Here is a 17,824-nt window from a genome sequence, read left to right on the forward strand (position 1 = left end):
TATGAACTGAGTCTTACTTACCATTTATATACTGCTGTGAATAACGGACGTTTTCAGGTAAACTGCTCCAGAACCCATTTCATTTGCACAGAAATGTTTCCTGCCACTTAATATCTAACTCAGAACTCCACAGTTGATCTGAGTTAAACTTTTCAGAGAGGAAATATGTTTTGCCCACTTCATTAGATTGTAGGAACAAGACTTCTACTTTTGCTTCTGGCACAGCAGAACTTTATTTTATGAAATACAAGCAATAATACCGCCTGAGGATGAAGCAGAGGAGCAACCTGTTGATTCCTCTTCTGTCTGGAGGTACTTCTCATGAACATGCAAGCAATGCTGCTGTAATTTCCTGCAAAGATATATTATGATACATATGGAAGCAGTAGGTATTAGCAGAGAAAGCTATAGTAACCACATAGTTCATTGGACCCAATTTAAAGCACCTGCCTGACACAATGGAATAATTAGATATCTAAAGCTCTATTTGGCCAATCATCACTTATTGAGATGTCAAGTATTACAGATGACTTCACACTAGTGCTTCATCTGCAGGCACATTGAGCCAACAGGACATGCTCAGTGATCGCCCTGCATGCTTTATGGGGATTAAAATAATTTGTCTGTCATTGCTCTTCATTTGCCAATTACCAATATTGACACACACAAGAAGATGCCACTTTAAATAAACAGTGCACAGCTACCATTTCCTTCAATGCAGAATATACATTGCACATATGAAATGCAATGCAGAGACAAACAAGGATCAAGTACAAGCATCTTTACAGGTTAGAGAGCATTTATTTAGTGATTGCAATAGAAAATTGTTGGTTGTAGCTTCACAGGATATGAAGTTGCCTCTGAGTGTGGTTTTTACTTTTAAGGCAAACAGCATTTGTGGCCTTTGGGTCTAATGTTCAGGGGAGATGGAGTGGACTGCATTTAGATCCCCTTCTTGTCTATAGCCGTGCTGTGCTATGCAATAGTTTTACCTGAGGGGCATCATTTTTAGCACAGGCTTCGTATTTGTTTCCAGTTGTTCTGCTCTTGTGGCCTTCGAGACTGCTTAAAATGGATGGAGTTCATTTTGTGCAACATACACCTGCAAACTACCATTTATTTTCATAGTGGCAGTCACTGGGTTTTCTTTTGTGTGTGTTCAGCCTAAGAACTACAATTTCTATTTCTCTCCAGACTATCAGTCACTGTCCTTTGAGCCTAATTTTTGGTAACAAATGGAATGGTGCATCACCTAACCTGCTTAAAATACATGGACTTTACTATGGGTATGGTCTAGCTGCAACGAACCATCATGTCTGTTTATCTCCAAACTATCTGTCACTCTGAATCACATTTCTGGAACACAATTTGTAGAGGGTTGTAATTTTCTGTTAAGTCTAATTGTGTAATTTTATATCCATCTAAAAACATGCCTTAGAACTTTCTGGGAGTGATACAGAAGCAAATTTCAACCCAATTAAATTTTTACTATGACAAATTATACTTACAAATACATTCACTCAATTATTAGTACTTCTGGCCACACATATTCATCAAAATAACTTGCAGGGAAAAATTACTTAACAATGAATATAAACACTAGCCTTTACATTCATTTTCTCTTCCTATCTGAATCCTCCCAAATAGTCTTGTTTGATTCTCTAGGTTATCTACTATCTTGCCTTATTCCCTGTTTCCAAAATTACAGGTTTGTATTATTCCTATGACATGAGTGCAATCCATTAATTTTTATACACAAAAATACCTAATGCAAACCCAGTACCCACTAAAATCAATGGGAATATTGCTACAGACTTCAGAGAAAACAGGATGATAGCACAGGCTTCTAATTCATATTCCAGTATGCACACACATAAGTGGTGCTAGTAGATTCCCCAATAGTTAAGGTTGCACAACACTTTCCATTATAAGACCCTCCTTTCAGTTGCTTATAACTTTTTGTCAAACTTTAACTGTTGTAGCTGAAATTTCCCACGTCCATGCAATCTTAACTCTGACTCTTATTAATTTTTGAATGCTTGACTTTGCAACTTTAATAATGTTCTAACTCTGTGTGTGTGTGTCTGTGTACCCTTTTTATGGGCTTGGCATTATAGTTTAATGCAGGTGGAACTTAAAATGATTTTTTGGTATCAATTGTAAAATACTGCCACATTGTTGAAGGTGACCTCTTTGCCCACAGCAAAAAGGCCATACAGGTCTCAAAATTTTTCAATTGGGAAACCCAACTTCTTTTGTTGAATGCAACAGCAACAGTAGCAAAAGGTGGAGGACTTTAGTTTTATAAGTATTTTATACTTGATCTGTTAGAATGGAGTTTGGGAACCCCACATGATTTACATCTGTCATAGATGACATGCCTAGAAATCTTTCACTGTCTTTCAGAATCTGCATTCAGTGAGGCTGCAATTTTAACATGTCCCACTTGACGATGTGAAGTAGGACCAAAAAAAAAAAAATTTAAAAAATCAACTTTACCATTAGTGGACCCCAGAAATGAGAAATTTGGAATGTTGTTTTAAATGATCTAATTAACAAAAAAATATTTTAAAAACTTACCTTACAAAAACTGAAACTTTGAGTGTCACTGCTTTCTTTTAGTAAAACAGCACCCAGTTTGATTGGCCATGTCCGCATTAGAACCCAGGTTTCCAGACTCAGAGTCCCATATCTAGACCAATAGGATACATTGCTCCCATGATTATCTCTTAGAGATAATCCAATACTCATGCTCACACTGCGTAATACCACACTCAACAAGTAGAACTGCTAAACCTGCCCCCTTGCCCCTCATTTTTCTGAAAAAAAGTCTCAATTTCAAGTTGTTAATGCTTTGCAGGGATCAAACAGGACCCAGATTTTGTTTTTTCAGAATGTTTTGTGAAATATTTCAACCATTTCTTTATTAAAACCATTATAGAAATTATTATCTAAATGATTTTGGTAAATGAAAACGCAGTAACGTTTTTGATAAAAATGTGCATAAAAGAGGTTGAGCAAAACAAAACATTCTGAAATAGTTGACGATTTTTTGGAAATGTTTTCATTTTTGAAAAATAAAAGGTAATTTTTCAATGTCAGAAGAAATGTGGACCAGCTCCATTTGACCCAGATCCTGTACTACTGAGGTCAATGGTAATTTTGCTGTTGACTTTATTGGGAGTAGGATCAGTCCCTAAATGAGTAGTCTCATTGCAGTCAATGACAGAGCCTTGAATAAACCCCGGTGTTAGTCTAACTCTTCTCTTGTTAAAGCCAATGAGATCATTGATTTCAATAAAGCCAGAGTTAGGAGCTTTGAAAATCCCACCTTACCAGTGTCAATATGCGATATTCAGATCAAGATGGACATTGTCGTGGCATTTTTTTAAAAAATGCCAAACCGCAAACACTGATATAAAAACACTAAGATCACCTGTTGAGCACCTAGCACAGCAGTTCATTTTTTCCCCCCCTACTCTCTTCCTTGTGAGAAAAATCAAAGCCCTTTTCTTGATAGTGGCAGCTAATCAGTGTAGTATCACAGGATTTATTTCCTATTTTAAAGTCGTTCAGTGAAGTCAAAGCAGATAACATCATGTGTGACACAATTGGATATGATAGCTATAGATTGCCAAGTAGCACTTTTTTTTGGCTGCTAGAATTTATAACTAATATTAACATTAAAATGTAATTGCTGGGATAGATACTTAGGAGAGAACTGCAGTGCAGAACATGAATATGTATTTAATGCAGATCTTTAAGAACACAAGTTATATACTTTTAAAATAAATGTATATGTATGCTCTGCACTGCCATACTTCTAGATATGTGTGCCATAAAGTTATTATATCTCCATATTATTATTATTTTTAAAAAATGACACCTGTACAAGAGAATGACTGTCTCTGGCAGTTCCTAAGGATTCCCAGCACACTAGCCACCATCTGAATACTAACTTCAGTAGGTGCTGACACTCTTGCAGAGAGGAAGGATAGATAGTCTTGTGGTTAAGGCACTGAACGGGGACTCACGATCTGAGTTCGCTACTATAAAATTCCTGCACGGCCTTGGTCAAATAACTTAATTTCATTGTGCCTCAGTTCCCCATCCATAAAATAGGAGCTAATGATGCTTGCTTCCTCTCTCTCTTTAGACTGTAAGTCAAAGGTTCCCAAACTTTTTGTTGGCACAACCCCATTTTAATGAATTATTTCCTACTTGGACCCCGTTGCATGGATGGAGGATGCCATTCTGAATAGCAAAATGGCCTCACACGCACCATACTTGCAAGGTCACGCTGCATGAAGGATGCCATGTTATAGCGCAAAATGGCATTTTCTGTGCATCATGATCTCGCATGCACCATACATGCCAGGTCACGCTTTGCGGAGTAAAATGACATCCTTCATACACTAGGGGTTGTCATAACCCCTTCTGCTGATGGCGTGACAAGCTTGAGAACCTCTGCTGTGAGCTTTTTGGAGCAAGGGCTGCCACCTGCTGTGTTTTGCACAACGCCCAGAGCAGTGTGGCCCTGGTCTCAGTCAGGGACTGTAGGCACTGCTGCAATAAAATATATTAATAAAACTTCTTTCCCCAGGAAGGCACACAGGCAGGATTTTATAGGTGCCATAAAGACAAGACTTGGAGGGCCAATGAGCCTGCCAAACTTTTAAAGAGATGGTGTTGAATAAAAGCCTTTAACATAATAAGTATCAGTGGTAATTTCCAAAAAGGGAAATCATTTTCAGCAGGGAAAACATTCAAAAATGACGTGGTGTCATCTATATGACACTTAGGAGTAAGACAGAAAGCTCATTTCAACTGGCGAGCAGACACAGGCTCCCATATGAACTGTGTTGCCAGAAGAAGTCAATGAAGCGACTAATGAGAAGAAGATGTAGGCTCAAATCTGCAGGAATTTTACACCTGCAGGGTGAAATTCTGTGCTGTGCTTCTAAGGGGGCCAGCACAGAACTCACAGCCCAGGGGAAGAAGCAGGTGTACTCTGCAACTCCAACCTGACACAACCCTCCCATCTCACACTGACATGCCTGTCTAGCGCCCACTCTTATATCCCCAGGGGTCCTCAAAAGGCAGCCTTATAGCTATCTTCTGCAGTGCCTGCACCAGGGGAATCCCCCCACGGCTGGCAGCAGCAAATTCACAGGGCTATGATGTAGCCATGATGGCATGTAGAATGGACTTCCATCTTGAACAGTTCTTTGCAAGTCTTCTTCCTTTGGCAAGAGTCAGTATGGGAGGGTACGACAGATTGACACTTTCCTGCAACAACCTGACTGAACTTCAGTGAGTTAAGTTAAAGCTTATTGAATTAGTCTGAGTCCAGTGTATTAAAAATGCAACTGGGTCTGTGTTAGTGTGTGTATGCATCTTCTCTAGGAGATAGACTAATGCAATCTGTGTAAAGAGTTGGGAACTTCAAAGGGCTTTTTGAAACGATAACCATGAAGTAGATTTCCTAGGAAGTACCAGGGGGCAAAGGAAATGCAAATGACCCCCTTCAAATCACCCTTTTGAAGCTATTCCCTGGGGAGGAAAATCCATTGTCTACTAATTACCTCATTCTGGGAACTCCAAATCAGAGACCCCTGAACTGCATCAAGGATAGACTAAACATGTTATGAGTGTGCTTGTTCTGAGCTGAAGCTGTGTTGGACTCATGACCGCAAAGGAAAGCCCTAGATGGGGTGTTGAAGGACTGCCAAAGCCCATGCAAGAGTTGGTGTGATGTCTGGTAAGCTTACTGGCAATGTCTGGTAAGCTTTGTAGGTTCTGCTATTATTTTTAATATGTTTTCCCTGCAGTGCTTTTACCTTAAGAATAAAATAGAAAGAGCACAGAAAGAGCTGTTTGGTAACTAAAACTGTGGGCAGTCACACTGTTAACATCTCTGAAGAGAAAGCAAGCAGGGCTGCGTGGACAGCCTGTCTCTGCTGGGATTAATATAGTGAAGGCATGGAAGTGTGCAGCCCTGGTCAGAAAGGAGAGAGATGTGGATCTCCACCCAAGAAAAGCAGTGAGTAGTCTTGCCACTGAGATGCAGTTGCCCTGAACGGTGACAGAGGGTTTATGCTTCTTAAATCCCTCAAAATTGCATCTTCCAACCTCATTTGTGGTCAGCCTCATTCTCTACTTCCTTCAACCTCAGCTTTATAAACCTGTAAAAGCATACCTTCTGCACGTTGGACATCACCCTGCCATTTCAGTCATCTTGTTCTCAACAGCCACTTGCTGGGATCAGCTAAGTATTGCCTTGTTTGTGACAAAACCAAACTAACAGATCCACTGTAACTTTTGACACTGAAACCTGTTTAGTTTCCTCTCCTCAGTTGATAATGGCCATAATTTCTGCTCCATATATTGCAATAATCATCACTACTGCATTGAACATTCCTATCTTAGTTGTCACACAGCATCCTGCTACCCAGTTGAGGCCTTTGAAGATGCTGAAATGCCATTGATGCAAGACTGATCTGGTGTGCGACTTCTTCGCTGATAGAACCTTCTGGTGTCAACCAACTGCCTAGATAGATAAAATTATTCATTCATTCAATGTCTCTAGCTTCAACATGTAGAAGAAAAAGGACCCATACCTGGAACTGGGGCTCTTAGGGCCCCTTCAGAGTGCACCAACCTTTTATGTGATGTAAAGATGCCAGAGCAGGGGTGAAGATCTCACTTGAATTTACCAATTCACTTAAATAAGAATTCTGTACAAGCACCAGCTACTGGACTTGGCCGGTGCTTTTTAGCTTCTCGCTCCTCCCACTGATGAAGGTTTCTTGAGAAAAATGGTCTTTTCCTGCAATTATGTTCCTCTCTCATCTCTCTCTTTTAAAAACTATTCATATTCTTTAAGAATATGATGTGAGCTCTCAATGTTTAAATGAAAAAAAAATCTCTCTGTGCTCTGTGCTAAATGTAAAATATATAGAATTTTTTAATATATATTACGGTAGCAAACTAAGATTGTTAAATGTAAAAGATTGTTAAATTGCTCTGTGTTAAATGTCAAATATATAGAATTTTTTAATATATATTACGGTAGCAAACTAAGATTGTTACTAAGATTGTTAAGATATATTACGGTAGCAAACTAAGATTGTTACTAAGATTGTTAAGATATATTACGGTAGCAAACTAATATATATTACGGTCCAAACTAAGATTGTGGTCCCATTGTGCTAAGTGCTGTACAAACACAGTGAGACGGTCCTTTTTTCAGACAGTTTACAAATTAAATAGAAAAGATAGAGGGTGGGAGGGGAAAGAGGCAAAGGGACTTGTCTGTGGTCATTGGCAGAGAGGGAAAGAGAACACTGGATTTGGACTCAAGAAACCTAGATTCTATCTACTAGACCATGCACCGCTTACTAGACCAAACTGCTTCTCCTTAAGAAAAAAACCACACAGTTTGATTCCATGAATACTTCAAAGACCGTGTTACCCTGGAATCTTAGGCAGAAACCCACCCAGAAAATGATATAATTGAAACTTTAACAAACAAGTAAAACCACTGATGTGGGAAGGAAAAAAACAAACCAAAATAAACCCCTCACCCTTCCATCAACCTGCAGTCTAGTTACATGCAGTCTACCGCCTTACGATATTTCATTAGCATACTATCTTCACTGAAAGGTGAAAATAGTGGAGGAGTAAGATAAACTGGTGTGTCTGTGCTGGAACAACATATCAATCTACTTGAGAAGCTAGTCACAGTAGCTGGCAGTGATTCTGATGTACTTATTCATTAAAAATATATTTAGTAATTGAATGAAATTGACTAGAGAAGCACAGTATCAAAAGATGGGGGGAAAGAAAAGGAAAGCATATCAATAAAGGGCATATGGAACAATCCTTTTAACTGGGGCACCTCAGTAGATAATTTATCCTGATTCTGAAAACACTTAAGCTCATGTAACTACTCATGTTCTTAAAATTGAGCACGTGCCTATGAGTTTGCAGAATCAGGATTAAAATGAAAATCTTGAAATAAAAGACTCCAGTGAATCTTTTAAAAAATTTTTTTTATATTCAATACTCTTTAAATAAAGTGTGTGTAACTATTTCCGTACTGCAACTTTAAATTTCTAAGCAGTGTGATTCCCTGCAGGGATGGCTGATATTCTGAGAGTCCCATGCTAAAAAAGAAGCAAACTCTTTCTTATGGCATGTATAACATCTCAGTGAATTGAGACCAAATTGGTTACATGCAAAACATATCCCTGAAGGTGGCTGTCTCATTTACATGGCAATATCTTGATGCTAAACACATTGCAGTGGGAAATGGTTAAATTAGCTCCTGTTTTAGTATTACATTAAGATGTAAATATCTGATGCTGGGAAATGCAATTGTTCCCAAGATTGGGAATGGGATATAGAACTTTTCACTTCTAAACTGCTAAAATCAATCTTCCCTAAGCTGAAAGCATAACCAGCTGAGGTATGGTAGGTATCCCAGTGCAAGAATAGTGTGTCATTAATGTAAGACATGGAAAAACAAGCTAGATAACAATGAAATGCTAATGGGATGTAAATGGAGACTTAATTAAACCTGATTTTCCACAAAGTTATCATGAATTTACTTTTTTGGGGGTTTTTTTTTTCAATCTTTTTACTTAATATAAAAACTGGAGTGTCAGCATCTGCTAGTTTTTTTCAGTTACTAATTATAACAGTGAGTCTGCATGAGGCATTGTGTTCATAGCTCCTTTTAAAAAAAATATAAGTACACTTGTTAGCATGAGATAATTAATGGAATAAGAAAAAAATATGCAGAGTAGACTGAATGGCTAAGGAGATTAGTATAATAAGATGCAGAGTCTTCCAGCCAAGCTCACCAGGTCAAATCCAGCCCAGTGACTAAAAATCATTACCATCTGACAGCTATTCAATAGTTCATATGAGAAGAGTTTCTGGGCAAGGTGTCCACAATTCAAAACACACCATTATAATTGGTACTAATTAGCACCTTTGTTGCCAGTCTCAGCAGCTTTTTAGCGGGGGTATGGGGGTTGATAATCACCCCTGTGCATACAGCTACAAGGATTGAGTGGTGCATGGGCCTTGTGGTTGGTCCTCTGCACAAAGGAAAATTTCATGCTAGATGTCTAGAGAACTTTGGACTCCAAGGTTGTCAGTGTGGTGTGTTATACAGATATTATATTGTTAAAATATGTACAAGGCTTTTGTGAAGGGACACACTCCTTTGCTCAGGTTTTGTAAAATAATTATTATTATTGATTAAATGTGCCTTTCGATACCATGAATAAAACTACTATTTTCTCGGTGGCAAATCCATGTTTAAGTTTGTTAGCAAGGGGGCACCGGTGCAGTTACTGTTGTCTCACTTGGTACTTTTTGAAGCCTCCAGGTTTAAATGAGTCAGTGGTGATGAGTAGAGAACAGTTCATGGAGCAAACGTCTGCAGAGATCAGATCCAGTACTAAAGAAGAATTTGGTGATCTGTTTGATAAGATAAATGTGACCCGAGATAGTGACATTGACTGGGACAAAGTGACCTCTTTCATGCTTTTAGATCTTAATGAGAAAGACGAGCGAACAAGCTCATCCGTCATCCGCCAGTGGAAGAATCTCCAACTTCTTTTACCCACCCACAAAGATATTATTCAAAAAGAAACTTTTTGAAAGGCTCCAGCTGTTACCTGACTAAGTAGAAATGGATTGCTGGTAGTCTGGGGAGAAAACTTAAAGCTACAGCGAACTCTGCAGATCACTACAGAAGCTGTCAAGCTGAAAGATCTGTGGGTGACAACGCTGGTCTCACTAGCAAATGTAAACAAGATATAAACCCTCCCTCCCCCCTTTTTTTTTAAAGAGTCTGTTAGTATTTGTAAAATATCACATTGATAACCACTGAAGTTCTCTGCTTAGTCACTAGACAGGCATAGCATGAGAAATGATGATGAGTGTTTCATTTTTGTCAAGTGGGCAATGTCAGTCAAAAGTTCTGGGTTCAGAGTCTGTACAAATAACTCTGTACTCTGGACGAATAAGTAAACCTACTCAAACCAGCACCCAGGGAAACTAAATGGACCTTCCTGGGTGGCTTTAGCAGGCAGAACTTCCACACTCACACATGCACAGACTGTGTAGAAACAAGAAAATCTTCATTAAGGGAAAGATACACAGTCATAAGCTTGGGAAAACATAGCAACAAAACAGACATGTAGATAAGGAGTAAAATATCCACGTCTTCCAGCAGCTTTCTCAGTAACTCCATCTATCTCCTCTCCCACCAGGTTACACCATTTAAGGAAGTTCCACTCATGTCATTAGGTCCTGGGGTGTCTTCTGTGACCTTCAGAGAGTCAGACATCTCCTCTATTCCAATCCCATTCACTCTTATGGCCCATCCCATACCTGACATTCTTATGTCAAGGAGAGTTTGAAAGCGCTCCCTCTGTAGTGCCTTAGATCAGTCAGAAGGAACACTGTTCAAAAACACTAGTATTCCCTCTCTGTCTGTAAGTCTTGCTGAAAATTGCACATGCTTCCTCGTTGCTTTCAACCTATGGTATTTCAAGCACTGAGAGACAAGTCCTGGTCTACACTACACACTTATGTTGGTGTAACTATGTCACTCAGAGATATGGAAAATCCACACTCTGAACAGCGAAAATGACCGCAATCCTGGGGTAGACAGTGCTATGTCAACGGGAGAGCTTCTCCTGATAGCATAGGGAGCATCTTCACTAAGCACTATAGTGGCACTGCTGCAGCTGTGCTGCTTCTGCGCTGTAGGTGTAGACAAGCAATATATCCCTGAACACTAACCATAGACTAGTCACATGCTTTCTATTAAATGAAGGCCCATATGATTACTTTATCTAAGAATGATAGCCCCTAATAAAGCTTAGTGAAATTTATGAAGGCAGGTGTTCTGGGGATAACCAATCCAATGCTCAGATACGGGTAGGGTCAGTGAGAGTGTGAAAATCGGTCACTAGATTTGCATGCAGTACATTCATATGTATTTTAACTAGTTATATCTTGGGTAGGGCTGGATGAATAACTTACAATTTCCTTGAAAAGTGTAACCTTTTGTTCAGTTCCTGAATTGTCATGACACATCACAGCTTTCTCACATTTAATCTATAGTCAAAATGATACATTAAATCATTTTTGCAAATAAACCTTGGTCCATAGCTCATTTGCAAGCAGTTTGTGGTAAGTATTTGATATACAAAAATTGAAGCTGTTTTGATTGAACCCATAGGTCATTCGGTGGGGGCAGATCCCCTGCTACATTCAGCTCCTACTGGGTACGGCCTAATGTGGAACTCTCTCGGCTCCCTGATTCTCTGTCTTAGTCCTGGCACAGGCTAGAGCAGGGATATAAGGACCTTATGCTGATTGGCAATAGCCTGAGCACATAGTTTTACTGAGAGGAAGTTTGAATCATCTCTGCTACCTGCTGTGACTGGATGGTTGTAATTCTTAGCATGAGGTTTACATAATCATAATGCTTGCAATTTTGAATTTAAAATTAACTTTTGGAATGAACATTCCTCGCAGCCAATTTGATTGCTAGAATACAGAAATGGAACCTAAAGGAGTTTTAAATGTAGGCTGTAATATTCCCAGAAAATTGGAATATTTTTGTTGCAACACTTGTTTTGCTATAATTTTGATCAGTTCATTAAAGTTTATATATAACCTGTTCTACGTTAAAGGATATTTTAAATGTTTAATCTAGCACCATTACTCTTCCCTGTCCCCGTTCTGCTTCCTTCAGATAGCTGTTGCTTTTACCAGCAAAGAGATCTGCTTCTATGATCTGAGTTCCAAGCAAGGGTTGTCTTGTCAGTACAGGCTGCATGGCCTGCAGGGAACAGTGATAGGTATGGACTGTTGGTATAATCCTCGTGATGGAAATGAAGCTATTCTAACATTAGAGGATGTCTCTGGACAGGCAAGTATGGTATAAACAAGACTAAAAGACTGGCACAGAGTTCCCTATTTCTCAGCAGGAAACTTTGTTTAGCAACTGAATCATATCATTGTATCATCATTATACTTTGTTGGGTAGTTATGGAATTTTCACCATGGATTTGTTTGGATATTAACAGTCTAAAAAGGTAGGGACTGATAAAGTCAGAAAGCAGGCCCGTTATTGAACAGAACACTAACGTGAATGACACTATTAAAAAGAAAAAAATCCCAGTAGCACACTATTATACTATGCATAGTATTACATATGAAAAGGCAGAATACAGATTTATTGCTATGTTATAAAATCTTAGATCAGAGACAGAAAAGACCTCCTGATGGCATAAAGTTATTCCCGACAGTGCATTTTCTACTATTTTGTCCAACGATGTGATTCCTACACCATAGTTTGAAAGATTAAAGCCACAGCCTCACTATTAAGGAGTTTTTCCTACTATTCAGAATAAGTTGTCTCAGTTGCATCCCATTACTCATAGTCAAACGCCCTACACCACACTAAACAGTCTTTTTCCAGCCTATGTGCTTACTCCTGACAATTATTTTTAGATTTGTCACCCCCTTATTTGTCACATAGAGCTCAATGTGTATAGTATGGCTTTTAATCTCTGCTCATAAGCAAATCCTTGCAGCTTCATTAAAGAAGATAGGCATAGCAATGATACTAAAACACAAATCTGCAAGTTATGAATTTATAATAAGACAGACTTCATACTGTATTCAATTTTGCTAGCGTGTTGTCAAAACCTTATACAAAACCCCACTTTGAGCAGCTTTGGTCAGTCCTTGACTTAGCCAACAGTGGCTTAAATCAAATCAACTGGAGAAAAAAAAAGGCACAATCCATAAACATAATATAAACAAGTCTAAAAGTACTTTATCTTTAGGGCCTCTCTCTTCCTTCCTCATATTTGCAAGAGATTTTGGTCTTTCAGACATCTTAATGCTACTATTCTATTGTTAGTCCCTTGAAATTCCAAGTTCATCTCCTCCTTTCCACTCCCTGCCCTTTATACTCATGCTTGCCCTCATTAACTACAGCTGCTGAGTGGGTGAGGGGAGGCTGTCACTCGGCAATTGATATTTCTCACCGATGAGTGATGCGTTTACTGTCTGCAGGCAGAGAATGTTCTTAACCTCTTCCTGCCTGTGTTTGGTATGGGGTCTGGAGATTCTCCCTCCCCATCTTTTGTGTTAAATAAAAGTTCGTTCTTTCTTTTCCTCAGGTTCAAGCCATTTCCTTTACCACCACTCTGATCTTGTTTGAACAACCAGCTAGCTCCCCTGAAGGTGAAGAAGCAACAGTGACCATTAGTTGGCAGGAGCTGGTCTCTGGGTATCACACATGCTGCTATACATTAAAGCATAAACTTCATTATAAAGACTGGATCAAACAAGGTACCGAATCTGAACAATGATGAAAGCTTACTAAAATCCCATGCTGTATGCTGTAATTATATTCATCAGTAAAAGCTGATGGTCCACTTGCATCTAGAAACCATTGCTAATTGCATGTCTAGGGAATCCAACCAGGAAACTGGTATTGTATCTGTATTAGTAATGAGTATCGCTAATGCTGGGAGAATTATTTTTCTCTTGAAGGCTTTTTGCTGAACACAGTTCATCTTTGCACCTGAATTCATGGTGAAGAGAGGGAAGCAGTAGTGGTTGCCAGTATCCATGTAACTTCAACCTGGTTCTCTTTTTAATAACTGTTCCTTTTATGTCAAGAGGTTTGTGATGGGGTTTACAGGTCTTTTGATGCCACCGGGACCCCTGCCCTAGTAGTGTCCCTAGGGCCAGGCCCTGCAAAATAATAAACAGCCTGGGGCACTGAGGAGTTAATATCCAGGCAGCATCAGAGACAGCTCAGGGGGTTACCACCGGCTAATTTGTTCATTAGGTACAGCTGAGGCCATTTTGACTAAGCACCTTAAAAAATGGAAGAGACTGACATACAGGAACCAGAAGCCGGGGCAGAGAGTTTTGGGGGAAAGCACAGGTGTGATCTTGTATGGTTTATGAATTTTGCATTTTCTGAGTTTACTTGGAAAACTACCTGGACTGTCTGGCTAGAGACTTTCACCAAGGTGGGGTGCAGTGTGATTCTGGCCCCACTGAAGTCTGTGTCAGCGCTCCCATTGACTTTAATGGGGCCAGCAGATCATGTTTGTTGTCAGTTGGGATTAAACTAGAATAGTTGCAATAAGCCCCCCAACTCAGGCAGGGTACTTTGTGCTCAAACCTGTGAAGTTCTTCTTTTAAAGTTCTGCCTTAGTCTTGTTACAGCTGGGTGCCAGGAATAGAATGAGAGAGGGATATAATCAAATAACTAGCACAAGAGCAGCAGGTAATGCAACAACATTAGTGGTTCTAGGAGCTGCTGCGTTAGACGTTCAACACCCTGCCACCAGAGAGCTCTGGAAGATTATATGGCCAAAGAGCACGAGGCTATATAGGTGACAGTATGAGGCTGAATAGGGGTATCTTCTGTGGCCTACTGGTACAGTTCTGGTCAGACCTTTTCTTCCTGAGTCCCTACCATAGCTTGGAGCCTGAAGGATGGACTGGGCCTCTCAGTAGTTCCATATCAGAACTCTTTCAGTTGGAGACCTATTGGACTCCACTGCACTGGAACAATAGATGGACATTCTGACACTGAATATGCAAAGCTGGGTTGACTAACATAACTCTGGCACCATGGAAGAAGTAGTTTGGATAATAGAACTCTATGTCCTAGCCAATTGGCTTAACAAGCCCCCTCTCAGGCTTCACATCAATCCTGCAAGAAGAGGCCAAGCACCTGCTAATCTGAGGAACTGCTGGAGTTGTCAGGGCCATGGATTCCAACAGAAGCCTCCAGGTGGGTTCCTGGAATCTTAAACTAGATATTCCCAAGGAGTTGCTGGCTCTGGTTTCTCTAGGGAATTAGACGATGGGGCCAAGAAGCATCAGACTTAGCCCTGGTCTACACTTACCTGGAGATTCGGCAGCAGTCGACGGGAGTTATGCAAACTACGCAGAGTAACTTGCGTAACTCCCGTCGACTGCTGTGCTTCCCTTCTGCACACTGTCTTCACTGCATGCAGCTCTACGCTACTTGAGGGGGTGGCTTTACTCAGTCAACTTCCTGATCGATTGAGCGGGCCTACACTGACCGCTCAATTGATCCAGAAAGAACGATCTGGCGGCGGCGACTTTGCCACCGTCAGTATAGACATACCTCAGTAATTTATTAACTGGGGTTTCCTCTAGGAGGCAAACCCCATTATCAACTCCTAGAAAGAATAAAAATTAGGTCAAAGATCCTTGCAAATATATCTGCTCGCGCCTCCTTCTCCTTGTGAATTGTATCGTGTGTGTGGGGGTGGTGGGGCAGAAAGAGAGTCCCCGAGATAAGACGGACTCTTCTGCTGGGTTAAGTGTATAGCTGGATAGATTTACAATATTGTTGGATGAGTCAAGGGTATCGCAGTTGTGGTCTCTTGTGGCATGTAGAAGTTTAGGTAGTTTAGAATCCTTTTTCCTCTGTAGAGAAGCGAAGTGAGTGTTGTAAATGGCCCGTCTTGTTTTTGTAAAGATCAATCACATGGAAGTTTCTGTGGAAGTTTGGCCTTTCATGAGATTATCCAGCATTGAGAGTTCTTTCTTGATCTTCTCCTGTTTGCTGTACAGAATGCTGATCAGGTGGTTCCATAGTTTTTTGAGTGTGTGTGACACAATCTCTCACCATAGTCTGTACAATATGTTGATTGTAAGGGATTTTTCACTTTTAGTCCATTTGGTATGATGTCCATTTGTTTGCACTTGGAGAGGAAGATGATGTCTGTCTGTATCTGTGTGAGTTTTTTTTCATTAAGTTGGTAGATTTCCACATCATACAGCTAAATTCAGTGCTTTCCATGGTGAAAAGTTCCAGAGGGGTAGCCGTGTTAGTCTTTATACAGCAAAAACAACGAGAGTCCTGTAGCACTTTAGATGCCTTTATTTTCAGTATAACCAGTTATATTAGCACATTGGTGCTGGCTTGGAGAGAAAAATTAAAGCCTCATTTTACAGCTACATCCTTCAACATTGTCCAGGGAATTAATGCTTTTGACTTCCACTCTCGACTCAAGTTAATTGGTATGTTTTAAAAAAAACTACTAATTTATGTTCTATAGTAAAGCATAAGGGACCAAGAAAAGATCTAGGATTGTACACTGTGTGTGTGTACGTGTATAGGCATTTTCTTCATCTGTATGCCTACTGCTTGCAAAAACAAATGGCTGAGTCCTAGTGTTTTATATTTATGTGATGATGTTTTATATTTCTGGTGTATGATGTGGAAGACAAATCAGCTGGGGGGGAAGGGTATAAGAGAAATTTCTGCTTGAAAAGTGCAAATGTAGGGAAGTTCTGAGTAACTACAGATGGGATTACAATGGAAACTGTTCTGCATTATTAATTATTGCAGTCACTACCATTCTCACATACTCACTTGAAACCTAAACAAACAAATTCTCATTTATCAAAGGTATTATCACTGTGTGTTTCAGAGAAATGGCAGTTTCTTCATTATTAATTGAAATAAAATCTCTTTTCAAGAGTACTTTTGGTTTTAATCTATTTTGCTTTGTGATTGTGAACAGCTACTGCCGGCATCAATCACCGAGTTTGCCTCTGGAACCCCTACGTCACCTCAAAACCTGCTGGAGTTCTTCAAGACCATTCAGCCAGTGTAATAGCTGTTCAGTTCATTACTGAACGAAAACAGCTTTTCAGCTTCTCAAAGGACAAGGTAAATATAGAAATTGCCTACAGGGCCCGATTCCACAGTTCTTCTTTTGGCAAACAGAATTGGCTCTACAGGGCCAGATTTTCAAGTGTTCAACACACAACTGGAACATTTTCAGAAATGGTGCAGCAGCTCCCATTGTGACATGATTCGATTATCAAAAAAGCTCCACACCCAACATCCTGAACTGCTTTGAGAATCTGGCCATTTATTTTGGTGCCTAACTGAGAGCTGAGCTGTTCTGAAAATATGACCCCAGTTATGGGTGCTGAGCTCTCTTTAAAACCTGGTCCACGATGAGTGTTGTAGGGCTGGTCTACACTAGAAAATTAGGTCAAACCAACTATGTCACTCAGAGGTGTGAAAAAACCCACATTCCTGAGCAATGTAGTTAAGCTGATATAAGCCCCCATATAGACAGTGCTAAATTGAAGAAAGAATTATGTCAACCTAGCTACCACCTCTCAGGGAGGTGGATTACCTGTGTCAATGGGAAGTTGGGTCTATGCTCTCAGGGAGGTGCATTATCTATCCTATCAGTGTAGGTGGTGTCTACGCTACAGTGTTTTAAATGTAGACAGGCCCTAGTTTATTTTCACACTCAACATTTCTCTAATGTTAATTTGAGCTTGTGATCCAGGTTTGTCATTATAAAGGTAGGAAAGGATCTCCTGATCAAAACCTGAGCTGAACAAATAAGGCCAGCACCAATACTAAACACCACTGTATCTCTTTCAACTGCAGTGTTAAAACTGTGTTTTTTCTTTAATTGCTAAATCATTATGCTATATACAGAGCAGTGCATGTTGTTCTTGGCAATACATCTATTTCACTTTGATGAATGTATGGTAATACGTTCTCTACAGTAATACAGTCTCTATGTCTTTACAATAAACAACATAGCCCCTCTGTTACCAAGAGCACACTCTGGTTTACTGCCAGCAGAAACCACAACAAACTTCTACCTTCTGATGTTATGTGGGGTAAGTGGGATGCAAAGAGAGAAAATTCACCATTTTAAAAGGCAGAATTCTGACAGCACAAGAGAGT

The 17,824-nt window shown here is 39.8% G+C and overlaps 1 protein-coding gene and 1 long non-coding RNA gene across 2 annotated transcripts in view; one reads left to right on the top strand and one right to left on the bottom strand.

Annotated features, from left to right (window-relative positions):
- Positions 1 to 216: 216 nt before the first annotated feature.
- LOC137145664 (uncharacterized) lies at positions 217 to 12,956 on the bottom strand. Its single transcript, XR_010917710.1, has 3 exons — positions 12,874 to 12,956; positions 2,581 to 2,692; positions 217 to 352 (listed from the first exon to the last, which is right to left on the bottom strand). It is a non-coding gene; the product is annotated as an uncharacterized lncRNA (long non-coding RNA).
- Positions 9,327 to 17,824, top strand: part of WDR49 (WD repeat domain 49) — a 38,221-nt gene continuing 29,723 nt past the window's right edge. Inside the window, 5 exon segments of the mRNA XM_067536543.1 lie at positions 9,327 to 9,829; positions 11,784 to 11,962; positions 13,224 to 13,411; positions 15,971 to 16,122; positions 16,629 to 16,777. Coding sequence (XP_067392644.1) covers positions 9,421 to 9,829; positions 11,784 to 11,962; positions 13,224 to 13,411; positions 15,971 to 16,122; positions 16,629 to 16,777 — 1,077 coding nt within the window. The 5' untranslated portion in view covers positions 9,327 to 9,420.

This window comes from Emydura macquarii, unplaced genomic scaffold (genome assembly GCF_026122565.2).
Source record: "Emydura macquarii macquarii isolate MOO-44397 ecotype Brisbane River unplaced genomic scaffold, CSIRO-AGI_Emac_v2 contig_3603, whole genome shotgun sequence".
Classification (NCBI taxonomy): domain Eukaryota; kingdom Metazoa; phylum Chordata; order Testudines; family Chelidae; genus Emydura; species Emydura macquarii.